The 12,835-nt window shown below is 52.5% G+C and overlaps 1 protein-coding gene across 1 annotated transcript in view; it reads left to right on the forward strand.

The window, feature by feature from the left end:
* The window catches only part of SORCS2 (sortilin related VPS10 domain containing receptor 2), a 477,363-nt gene that overhangs the window by 413,369 nt on the left and 51,159 nt on the right, over window positions 1-12,835 (forward strand). The window contains exons 9-10 of the mRNA XM_060147451.1: window positions 5,724-5,903; window positions 10,660-10,806. Coding sequence (XP_060003434.1) covers window positions 5,724-5,903; window positions 10,660-10,806 — 327 coding nt within the window. The remainder of the gene's footprint in view (window positions 1-5,723; window positions 5,904-10,659; window positions 10,807-12,835) is intronic.

The following is a 12,835-nucleotide window of genomic DNA, read 5'->3' on the forward strand; positions in this document are numbered from 1 at the left end:
GTTGTGAATGCAAAGGAAAAGTTCTTGAAAGAAATTAAAAGTGCTACTCCAATGAAAACACAAGTGATAAGAAAGCCTTATCGCTTATATGGAGAAAGTCTGAGTCGTCTGGATAGAAGATCAAAATCAGCCACAACATTCCCTTAAACCAAAGCCTAATCAGAGCAAGGCTGTAACTCTCTTCATTCTATGAAGGCTGAGAGAGGTGAGGAAGCTGCAGAAGAAAGTTTGAAGCCAGCAGGGGTCGGTTCACGAGGTTTAAGGAAAGAAGCGACCGTCATGACATCAAAGTGCGAGGTGAAGCAGCAAGTGCTGGTGTAGAAGCTGCAGAAGGTTATCCAAAAGCTCCAGCTAAGATCATTAATGAAGGTGGCTACACTAAACAACAGATTTTCAATGTAGACAATAGCTTCTATTGGAAGAAGATACCATCTAGGACTTTCATAGCTAGAGAGGAGAAGTCAGTGCCTGGCTTCAAAGCTTCAAAGGACAGGCTGACTCTCTTGTTAAGGGCTAATGCAGCTGGTGGCTTTAAGTTGAAGCCAGTACTCATTTACCATGCCCCAAATCTTACAGCTCTTAAGAATTATGCTAAGTCTATGCTGCCTGTGTTCTGTAAATGGAACAAAGCCTGAATGACAGCACATCTGTTTACGACATGGTTTACTGCATATTTTAGGCCCACTGTTGAGACCTACTGCTCAGAAAAAGATTCCTTTCAAAATATTACTGCTCATTTGACAATGCACCTGTCCACCCAAGAACTCTAATGGAGACATACAATGAGATTAATGTTGTTTTCATGTCTGCTAACACAATATCCATTCTGCAGCCCATGGATCAAGGGGTAATTTTGACTTTCAAGTCTTCTGATTTAATACATGCATTTCATAAGGCTATAGCTGCTATAGACAGTGATTCCTCTGACGGATTTGAGCAGTCAATTGAAAACCTTCTGGAAAGGACACACCATCCTAAATGCCAGTAAGAATATTTGTGATTCTTGGGAAGAGGTCAAAGTATCAATATCAACAGGAGTTTGGAAGAAGTTGATTCCAACCCTTATGGATGACTTTGAGGGGCTCAAGACTTCATGGAGAATGTCGCTGCAGGTGTGGTGGAAAGAGCAAGAGAACTAGAATTGGACGTGGGGCCTGAAGATGGGACTGAATTGCTGCAACCTCATGAGAGAACTTTAAGGAATGAGGAGGTGCTACTTATGGATGAGCAAAGAAAGTGGTTTCTTGAGATGGAATCTAGTCCTGGTTTAGATGCTGTGAAGATTCCTGAAATGACAACGAAGGATTCAGAATATTACATAAACTTAGCTGGTAAAGCAGTGGCAGGGTTTGAGAGGACTGACTCCAATTTTGAAGGAAGTTCTACTGGGGATAAAACGCTATCAAACAGCATTGCTGCCACAGAGAAAGTGTTCATAAAAGGAAGGGTGAGTGGTTGCAGCAAACTTAATTGTTGTCTTCTTTAAAGAAATTCCCACAGGCACCCCAACCTTCAGCATCCACCGCCCTGATCAGTGGGCAGCCAGCAACATTGAGAGGCAAGACCCCCCACCAGCAAAACGATTATGACTCACTGAAGGCTCAGATGATGGTTAGCGTTTTTTAGCAATAGAGTACTTTTTAACTAAGGTGTGTACATTTCGTGAGACATAAAGCCATCGTACACTTAATCGACTACAGTATAGTGTAAACATCACTTTGATATACACTGAGAAACCAAAAAATCTGTGTGACTCACTTTATTGTGATAGTTGCTTTATTGTGGTGGTCTGGAACTGAAACCACAGTATCGCCAAGGTATGCCTGTACCAAAAAAATAGATAGAACACACAAATGGAGCCAAAAAGAAATTCTGGAGCTAAAAGGAACAATAATTGAAATGGAAACTCCACTAGAGAGATCCCAAAACAGATGTGAGCAGACAGAAGAAAGAGTCAGAGAACCTGAAGATAAGACGACTGAAATTACGAAATCTGAGGAACAGAAAGAAAAAAGATTGAAGAAAAGGGAACACCATCTAAGAGAACTGTGGGCCACCATCAAGTGGACCAATACACACATTCCATAACGCGTGTCCCAGAAGGAGAGGAGAGAGAGAAAGGGGCAGAAAAACTATTTGAAAAAATAGTGGCCCAAAACTGCCTTGAAATTGATGAAAGACATGACTACAAATATCTTTAAAAGCTTGGTGAGCTCCAAGTAGTATAAACACTAAGAGTTCCACACCAAGACACATCATAATCAAACTGTAGAAAGATAAAGAAAGAATTTGGTGAAGGTGTTCGTTCATTTGGCTGTTCCCTGGAGTTTATGTAAAAATCTATGGGGAAATTTCCCCTATCATGCTTGCTAAAAATGTTTTTAAACTTTCCAAAGTTACTTCTTTAAAATGTTTTCACTACAACTAATGGAATAATGCAAATATATACCATTTCTACCCGCTTACCTCTCCATTCCTCCTTTCCAATCTCACATCTTCATTCCTCAGCGTAACTGTTGTAGGAACTCTTAGAGACATCTCAATATTCGTTTTTCTTCTTCATCTTAGTTTAACAAACCCCAAATTTTAGCTGGTGCATTGCTTCCCAGCTAGGACTATATCTCCCAGCTTCCCTTGCAGCTACATGTGGTTGTTTCTAGAATCTGGTCAGTGAGATTAAGTGGAATTGTCACATCTGGGAGACTTCTCAGAGTTCTCCTTTAAAGGCAAGCCTTTCTCTCCTTCTTTCCTGCCTCCCTCCTGTTGCCTTGCATGTTGACAAGATGACTAGAGCTCTAGCAATCATCTTGAACCATGAGGACAAGGGCCATATCATGGGACAGTAGAATGGTGACCCAGAAGGAGCCTCTGTCCCTGGTGATTCCAGCTTCCATCCTGGAATGTCTATCTCTGGACCCTTTTACATTCGTGAGAAATGAGTTTCTATCTCATCTGAGTCACTTTTTTTCCCAGTTTCTATTACTTACAATCAAACCTAATTCTACCTGATATCAAACATTGGCAACTCTGGTGTTTCTTTCCACATATTTCTCTAGGCCATATAGCTATACATACATGCAAACACATATACATATGTGTAATTCTTTTAATGTCTTTTGTTTAAAAATGGAGTCAACAAATGTCTCTGCTTCTAACTTTTTACAAAAAGAATAATGTAAAGGCAAATTTAAGAAAAAAATTGCATATTATTTATCACTCTCTAATCAGCAAAGATTTTCAAAAGCCTGTTTCAATGCATGAAGTTAAATGAGCGCCCTCTAGCCCTGCTGGTGGGGAAGGAACGTATACTCTCAGGACGATGATTGAACAACACGTAACAAGAGCTTTAAAAATGTTCCTACTCTCCGATGCAGCAATTTCCCTTCTTAGATTTATGGTGAGGAAATACAGAGATGCAGAGATCTATGTCTGGGAATGTTTATGACTGTCTTGCGCATAATGTTGTAGATGCTAAAAGCTCACCAGTGGGGAAATATTCAATGAAATACGGTACATCCACAAAAGGGAATACCATGCAGTCATAAAAGTGCTGTTTATAAATAATGCTAATGACAGAGGAAAATGCTCCCCATATAATGGGAAAGAGCAAAGCTGCAAACCGTACATGAAAAACTATATGAATCCCACTTGGGAAAAAGCCCAGAAGTAAACATTTTTAAATGTTAATGTCAGGTCTCTCTGGGGGTAGCACTACAGGAAACTTTTGCTCCTTGACACATTTTTCTTTGTTTCCCGGATTACAGTAAACATTTACCCAGGTGAGGGGGCAGCAAAGTCGGAATTAATACAATAACAGTAAATACTGATTGTTTCTCGTGTGATTAATGCCGGGCACTGCATGAGCTCAGAAACTCGGGCCGATGGAAGGCTTTTTCCTGCTGAGGCCGCAGAATGACCAGTATCCCAGTGGACACAGTGCAGCCTGGCCTGGGGCCGAGCATGGAGAAGTAGGAGGGGAGGTGGGCGAGAGAAGCAGAGATGACCTCACTTCCCAGGTTTCACAGGCGTCCCTCAGACGCCCTACCACCCTACTGTCCCATTTCACAGATTGGGACCGCCAGGCCTGAGACCCCTGACTCTGTAACCCCTCCCTGGCTGTGAGCTGCTTGGTCCACCCATGTCTGTGTGTTAGATTTACAGCCACGGACCAACGCCCCGCTCGTGCCGCAGGGTTCCCCCTGGTTGGGAGGTGCATCGCAGGTGTTTCACGGCACTGCATCCCTTTTCTGCAAAGCCCCTTCTTTTGGCTGCATGGCTCGGGGGGGGGTGGGTGGGCGCAGGCAGGAGGGGAAGGGGCCTTCACCAGCCTGTGCCCTGCCCAGGCGGCCTCTTCTTCTCACGATCGAAGGTCTTGCTTGGCTGGACAGAATAGGGACCCCATCTGCTATTAGAGAAAGAGAAACATTTCCTGTCTCTGTACCCTAACATCAGGTGAGAAATGCAAAAGGAAGTGTGCCCCCAAACTGCGCCACCTGCAGTGGGCGGGACGGAGGGTGGTAGCCAGCCCCCTCCCTCCGCCATCCGTCTTCAGCTCCTGGATCTTGGCAGCTCTACTGCCAGAGGGGCAATAAAAGTCTCGGAGTGACAGAAGGCAAACAGTAGAGGCTGCAGAAGAGCTCCTTATGGCTTTGAAATGGGCCTGTTCGGATGCCTTTTCACGCGCCTCCCATGCAGTAGTTGGTGCTGGCTGGGAATGAAAAGGAAAACGAGAAACGAGGGTTAGCCCTGGGTGTCTTCTTCTTCCTTTTTATTCAATTGTTTTTTTTTAATTCTGAATTGTAAAATCTGGCGCTGACACCCCAGACGGCTGCCCGGCCCACTCAGGAGCTGCCCGACCTTCTGGTCCAGGTGGACCCCAGGCTCGGGGCCTTGGCCTTGGCTACTCAGGGCAGCCCCCTTCCTGCCTACTGGCCAGGCGCCTGCCCTCGGCTCCCATAGGGCCCTGGGCAGCCCAGTGCCCTGGGGGAGGGGGCCTTGTTGGCTGTGTGCCTGGCGGGGGCCAGGGGTGACGGTGGCCTGGCCAGGGGGAGCTGTGGGCAAAGGGCAGCTCCCGTAGCAGGCCGGTGATGCGGTCCTGGGCGTGAGTCTGCAGTGAATTAATCCATCCCTCCCACCAGTGTACGTTCCCAGAGGGCAGAGGCCAGCGGGGCTCCCTGGTGTAGCCCTGGGCCTAGAACAGTGCCTGGCACACAGTAGGCTCTTAATGAATACGTGTTGAATGAAGGAACGGACAGATGACGGGCTTGATCCGCAGGATGGGAGGGGGAGGGGCCCGGGAGGAGACGCCGCCGCGCCTCCCAGAGGTGATGGTCTGGGCTGCGTTCTGACGGTCTGGGGGTGCGTGGAGGAAAGCTCCCCCTCCTCGCTGCAGGGGCAGATGGGAGGAGGTGTCACTGCGCCCCACCCAGTATAGAGGGTGGGAACGTCATCCCCATTTCGGAGGTGAGAAAACGGAGGCCCAGGGAGGTAAAGGGACTTGGCCAAGGTCATAGAGCTGAGAGGGCAGAGCCAGGATGAGAATCTAGGTCAGCCTGACTCCAGGAGGGGTGTGGCCAAGCCCCTCGCTCCCGCCAGGCCTGAGGCCTGCCCCGCCCCCCAGGCCTGCTCACCCCTCCCCCCATCCCCCTCCCCCCCAGGCCAGCTTCCCTCTCCCGCGTGGGCCCCCAGCCCGCCTCTGACCCCAGCTCCCCCGCCGTCCCCAGGATCTGCAGGTCATCAGCACAGACGAGAGCCAGGTGTTCGTGGCCGTGCAGGAGTGGTACCAGACCGACACCTACAACCTCTACCAGTCGGACCCGCGCGGCGTACACTACTCGCTGGTGCTGGGGGACGTGCGCAGCTCGCGGCAGGCGGAGGAGAGTGTGGTCATCGACATCCTCGAGGTGGGACCCGCAGTGCGGGCTGTGGTGGGCCAGGTGGTACCCCTGTCCCGGCTTCCCCCCGCTCCCCCGGCTTCCCCCCCCTCCCCATCTCCACTGCTCCAACCCGGGGACCTGCCAAAATTCTGTCAAGGGGCAAATATTTTAGGCTTTGCCGGTCAAAAGGGTACTACGCAGGTACTTTTAGAACAGGAGAGAAAACTTGCTCTTTCTGATGAAATTCAAGTAACAGTAATGGAGTACCGTGTGATACAGGTCTGCTAATGAGAAGAATGGAACTTGGGGGGGATAACATTCTGCTGAGTTGGGGTTCAGGTTGTGGTCCCCATCATCGACTCGATCACCATCTGTTATCTGTTCAGGGCTCCTGCCCTGAACGCCACTGCATGAAACAGGCAGGTGACAGAAGCTGGGACCCTCCCCTGTCCATCTCCGGCCTCGCGGCCTCCCTGGCCCCAGCCCTGGTCTCCTTGTCCCTCCCCTCTGTGTATCCCATGTCCATCTGGCTGTCTCTTGCTCCCTCTGTCTCTCGCTTGGCCCTGCAGCTCCTCTCTGTGAGGCTGGGGGTTGAGGCCTCCCCGCCTGCAGTCCTCAGACCTCCTGTGCCCTCCCTGGGGCCCCACCCCTATCTGTGTCCCATTTAAGCCGCTTGCTCTTGTCACGTGACACCGAGGGGCGGATCAGAGGCTCCGAACTGGGGCTTCCGGCTCCCACGCCGGGCTCCCTCCCGCGAGAAAACACCCAGGCACCGTCCTGTACTTGGATTCCGTGAATGTCAATCCCTCACCCACGGTGGGCCCAGCCTGGACCTGGCCTTTCACGGTCACCTCCTCTGTTCTTGTCCACACCAGAGCCGGGGAGGGGGTCCCTCAGCCGCTTTACAGGTAAGGAACCCGAGGCTCAGACAGGGCAAGCCACCTGCCCAGGTAGAGCAGAAGTCAGCGAAAAACCAGAAGTGGCCCAGGTCTGTCGGTCCAAGCTCCATCCATCCTCCTGGCCAGCATTCCCTCGGTAGGTCATTCACCCTTAAATTCCTCCCTCATGCCCTGCCCTCAGGGAGCCCCCAGCCAGTGGGCTTACCTGCAGGGGCCGTGTGTTCTCGTAGTAAACGCCAGTGGCGGTCCTGCCAGGCTCTGCTGTCCCTGCGGAGCTGGGGAGGGTGTCCCGTGGGTGGCGAGCTGAGCCTTGGGCATCAGTGCGTGTCAACCCGGGTGGGAGGCGTCCTCCTGGACAGAGCCAGGGCTGCAGCCTTCCTCCTTGAGTTGTCAACAGCTGAGCAGAACCGAGGGAGTAATGAATGTAATCATTTGTTTACAATGAGAGCCCATTTGTCAGGGTTTACTTCCCGAGCTGGACAGCCTGGGGCTCACTGCTGCTTGCTGAAAGTTACGCACAGGACAGGCGTGTAATCGACACGTAAGGAGGGCACCTCGGGCGGGAACGTCCACGGCCCACTGCGGATACCCGGTACCCCCTGTACCGCACACCAGGCTCCAGGCCCTACCCCCGGGACACAGGGAGGAGCAGACCACCTCTCACAGGGCTCCGGACTCTACAGGAAGACCAGCTCCCACCTGGTGTGTCAGCCTCTAGAAGACACCATGAGGAAGTCAGGGAGTACTTCCTGGAGGAAGGGGTGCAGACCGAATTGAGACTGAGCAGAAGTTAGCCAGCTGAGGAGCCAGGGAACAGTGATTCACGCCAAAGACCAGGCAGTGAGAGGCCGTGGGGATGGGAGGGAGTTCACAGTGGTCAGATCCAAAGCTGGGCCCCCTCGCAAGTGACTGTGCTTCTCTGAAATCCACTTAATGGGGATCACAGGTAGTGGTTACAAGCACAACTCCGGAGCCCCACTGCCGGGGTTCAAATCCCAGTTCTGGTATGTGTTTGCTGTGTGACCTTAGGCACATTACTTAACCACTCTGTGCTTCAGTGTCCCCATTGTGAAATGAGGACGACAGTAGTACCTTCCTCAGAGGGTTGCTGTGTGAATTCGAGGCCTCCGTTTCCGTTAAACACATACAGCAGCACCTGGTGCCAACTCAGTGCTTGGCAGGCTCTCGACAGTTTTCACTGCAGGTGCCTTTTCTGTGGATTCGAGATAGTGCATGGGAAGGGCCTGGCCTAGAAGTTCTACACATGCCCCAATTCCATTACTGTCATGGTTATCGTTCATCCGATGTCAGATCCAGGAAAAATGTCTTATCCCAGACGTCACGGGCAAATACTGACCCGAGAGGCCTGGGCTTTCAAGGGCCTGTGAGCTCTGACCTCTGCAGGATGAGTCCTGGTTCCAGACAAGGTGGCACCCCTTTTCTGAGGGCCTCTTTGTGTTGGAGCTTGGGTTAGGAAGGGGGTTGAGGGGGCTTCCAGTCTCGTGCCCTGACCCTGAGGAACCCTGGCCACAGCTGGGAGACGGTCACTGTAGTGGGCTGAACGGGGGCCCCCAAAAGCTACAGCCACAGCGAATCCCTGGAACCTGTGACCATGAGTTTATCTGGAAAAAGCATCTTTGCAGCTGTCCTTAACTGAAGGATCTTGAGATGAGCTCATGCTGGACCCTAAACCAATGACAAGCGTCCTGGTAAGGATCAGAAGAGGAGACACAGACACACAAGAAAGAGGGCCGTGTGAAGACGGAGCAGAGAGTGGGGTGATGGGGCCACAGCCCAGGAACACCTGCAACCCCTTGAAGCTGGAAGACACGAGGAAGGATCCTCCCTGAGAGACCAGAGGGAGGGCAGCCCTGCCAACGCCTTGGTTTTGGACCTCTGACCTCCAGACTGTGAGAGAACAAATTTCTGTTGTTTTAAGCCACCCGCCCCCCCCCCTCCCCGCCACCCGTTTGTGATACTTTTGTTACGGCAGCCCCCAGGAAGTGAGCACAGCTATGACGGGGGCGGTTATGTGACGTGGGCACATCCATGCCGGAAGCCAGTGCTCAGCTGATCACACCCTCCCCAGGGAAACAGAGTGTACTTCCTGGCCCTTGACATTGGCCAACAGGGCGGCCTGTTACTACCTCTTCTGGGATGGGAAGGTCCATGTTATTTGCTGCTGAGTGTTTTCACGGAGACCAGTCGGGATATAAAAGAGCGCTTTCCAAATAAAGCAAGCAAATCAGCAACGTGTCTGCCCTTAGGACATCAGGGGAGACATCTAGGCTCAGCACTGAGCAGGCCAGATGCCCACCCCGTGGGGATGCCTCAGGTGAGCCAGAGACAGAGTGATGTCACCATGAGTGAGAGGAGGGGCTGCGGTCCTCCTGCCCCTGGGGCTGTCCCCCAGAAGGACCATCCCCTAGTCCTCGTCTGTGGAGGTGAGGGCCAGACCCCTGGTCTCCAGCCCAGAGAGAAGCATCCTAGCAGAAGACACAGGCAAAGGGGGATTGAGGTTATAGCAATCGGCAGATGGGAAGATTTTCCAGAATTCTCCATGGGGCCCACTGCAATCTCTAGGGTCCTCACATGTGGAAGGAAGGGCAGAAAAACACACAGAATCGTGGAAGAATGGCCAGGGAGATGCTGTACCGCTGGCTTTGAAGAAGCAGGAGGGGCCACAAACCAAGCACCCCAGCACCTCTAGACACGGGGAAAGACAAGGACACGCGTCTCCCCCGGAGACTCCAGTTGCTTTCAGCCCGATGGGACCCGCGTTGGACTTCCGGCCTCCAGAGCTATAGCGTGATCAACGTGTGTAGTTTAAGCCCCTCTGCCTGTTACCTGTTGTAGCAGCCACAGGAGGTTCATACACAGTTCACTGAGCGTCCGAACCTCTGGGATCCGCCCTGGCCTGCTCCCCACCTGTCAGACACTTGGCCTTGAGGCTTAGGAAAGCACCAACCTCCTGGAGTCTGAGAATTTAATGAGACGGTACATTAATTCCCTCGCCCGCCACGTAGAAGGCACTTAACAACTATATTATGACTCTCACCCTAGGCATCACACTTGGCCGTGGAACTTCAGGTGAATCCCACAACGCAGCCTCAGCTGCCTTGGCTTCCTGCTCTTTACAGAGCAGCAAAGCTGCTTCGGGCATACGGGGGCCCCCAGCGGGCCTCGGTGACTGGGTCCAAGTCTTCCGTGCCCAAGGAACTTGCCGAAAAAGTTCATTTCTGTGGAACCAGGAGGTTGAACAATTGGGGACTGCTGATATCTGACCCTTTCTTGTGCGCGAACTCAGTAACCGATGATGGGATGTGTGTGGTCACTGCCCTGGGCCCCTCAAGAAACCCTGAGCAAGGGGGCACAGGGAACTTCGACCCCCATCCAGGGCAGGCTGGGGCCGGCACGGACCCCGTCCTCACAGTCTGGCATCTGCGTGTGGCATCTGCGTGTGGGGCTGAGCTGAGGCAGTCCCCGGAGGAAAGCCCAGAGCGACTCCATGGGTCCAGGCCCTGTGGGTCCACTGGGAGGGAGGCGAGGGGCTAGGGCTCTGAATCAGGAGCTCCGGCTAAAGACAGCGTGACCGAAATGCACAGGCACCTCGGGGACCAGGGCTCTGCTCGCCGTCCGACAGCCGGGGTCTGGACCTGGGAGGACAGCTCAGTGTTGTGAAATGCACTCGGAATTTGGGGTCAGACAGTACCTGCTCCCAGGCAAAGCTCAGGCCAGCGTCTCTGGTCCCTTTTCCCCCGCAGACCCACTTGCCTCCAGCTTCAGCTCTGGGCTGTTCTTGGGGTGAAGTGAGGCCGTGCACACAGAGCTCTTAGCAAGGGGCTGGGCAGGCTTTTGCCATCCTTCTTGTACTTCTGTCCCAGGTCCGAGGGGTGAAAGGAGTCTTTCTGGCGAACCAAAAAGTCAACGGGAAGGTGGTGACGCTTATAACCTACAGCAAGGGCCGAGACTGGGATTACCTGAGGCCTCCCAGCACGGACATGAACGGGAAACCAACCAACTGCAAGCCTGTAAGTGCCCTGCTCACTGCATATACCTTCCCCGGGGTGGGCACTAGACGTTACCTCAGGACCCAGGGGTCAGAGATGCTGATGCCTGAGAAGGGCCATCTGGGAGACATGAACCACCTATTTCTCTGGGTGTGGTGGAGAGGGCCACATGGAACTCCTTGCTTTACAGAAGAGTTAACTGGAAGTCAGAGAGGGGAGTGTATCAGTCAGCTCCTGCCACAACAGTGCTGTGTAACAAGCCGCCCCAAACAGCAATCACTCTTCTCGAGATCTGTGAGAGGCTGGGCTCGTTCATGCACCTGGGGGTTGGTCGATTTAGGAAGGGATCTAGTATCCTCCTTCTGGGACCAGCCCATGCACATTCTCAGGCAACAGCAGAGGTGCAAGAGAGTGAGCAGAAACATTGCAAGAACACTGCAAGCCTGCTTGTGCATCTGTTAAGCCCTGTTGGCCAATGTCAAGGACCAGGAAGTACACTCTGTGGAAGTGGGGGGCTGGATAAGTGAGGGGGAGCCAGGACACAGCCCAAATGTCATGAGCCCTAAGCCAGTCCAGCTATTCCAAGGGTGCCTTTCTACATGAATATGAGTGTAGGCTGCCCCAGTGTCTTCACTGCCTTGGGGGTGGAGAGGGCTGGAATGCCCTTTTCTTCTTATTCAGTAAACTCCTACTGACACCTGAAAACCCTGTCTAGATGTCCCCTCCACTGAGAAGGCTTCACTAGGCACACTTACTTCTATTTCCCCCTGGCTTCAACCGGAAGCCCCTCACAGTCAAGGACCCCCATCCATTGCTGTGCCTCTGTAACTGAAAGAATAACAGTGCCTATTTCACAGGGATAGTCATTCAACAAACACGTAAGGGGACCTACTATGTGCAAAGCACTGTTCTGGGTGTTGGGAATATATCAGCACACTAAACAGCAAACAATCCCGCCCTCTTGAGATCTGCCTGGATCTCTGCAGGGCCCCTGAAGATGGTAGGCACCCTGCCTGGACAGCCACTGACCACCCGCCAGGGCCGGGGTGGGGCTCTGTGCTCTCCGGGCAGAGCCTCGGCCTGGGCAGTGTCAGTCCCTCGCTCCCTGACCTCACCGACCAGGGACCTGCGCTCGGCCGCTACGCAAGCCCCCCTCCCGCTTATAACGGGATAATAACACCTGTCGACCGCCGGGGAGAATTAATCACCTGCCCCTTGTAAAATCTCTTCTGAGAAAAAAACTGCTGTGAAAGGGCTAATTTTTGTATCATCATCGACAAAGTTAAGCCATGTTAATCTGTCAGAGCAAGTTCTCGCGAAGAATAGATTCTTGTCTGCAATTACGCAGCTCAGCGAGGAGATAACCTTTCAAGATTTATGTCCCGGCCTTGAAATAATAGAAGTAGGGGTCAGCTGGTAAGTGCGTGGCTGCAGGCAGGCACGCAGAGAGCCCGACGAGCACAGTGGACAGAGGACAAGTATCGGGACACCCAGCTGGGCGCAAAAGCCAGAAATCGATCGCAGCCTTGGCTCCGAGGCCCAGCACGCTGTGTGTGCAGACCTGGCAGCAGCGGGCGGGGGGCATGCCGGCTGGACCAGCGTGGCCCTTCTCCTGGGTTTCTTCTCTGTGTCCACTCAGCCACGCAGCCTCCAACTGCACAGGGCAAGCTACACTTGAGGTTTTATTTCTCATCAGAAATGTGATTCCTGCTTATTGCCAAATACTTGGAAAAAGCAGAAATGTACAGAAAGGGGTATAAGTTACACCTGTAACCACGTCACCCAGAAGTAATGGTCCTCGGGCATTTTTCTGGTCCATCCTTCGGCTCACAGTCACGTTAAAAAGTCCTCTGTGGGATCCTGACACGTGTGTGATTTCTGAGTCTTCCATTTTTCTCTTAACTCTGGGTCGTGAAGGTTTTCCCGGGCCATTTGACCAGCTCTCTGGCTGGGGAGATTTCCTCCCAGTGACAGGGAATAGATGAGTGTGGATCAGACCTGTGTTAGGGTGAGAAATGGCCCTTGGAAGACGGTTTTGCATCTGTTGACA

Source organism: Lagenorhynchus albirostris, chromosome 4, assembly GCF_949774975.1.
Source record: "Lagenorhynchus albirostris chromosome 4, mLagAlb1.1, whole genome shotgun sequence".
NCBI classification, from domain to species: Eukaryota; Metazoa; Chordata; class Mammalia; order Artiodactyla; family Delphinidae; genus Lagenorhynchus; species Lagenorhynchus albirostris.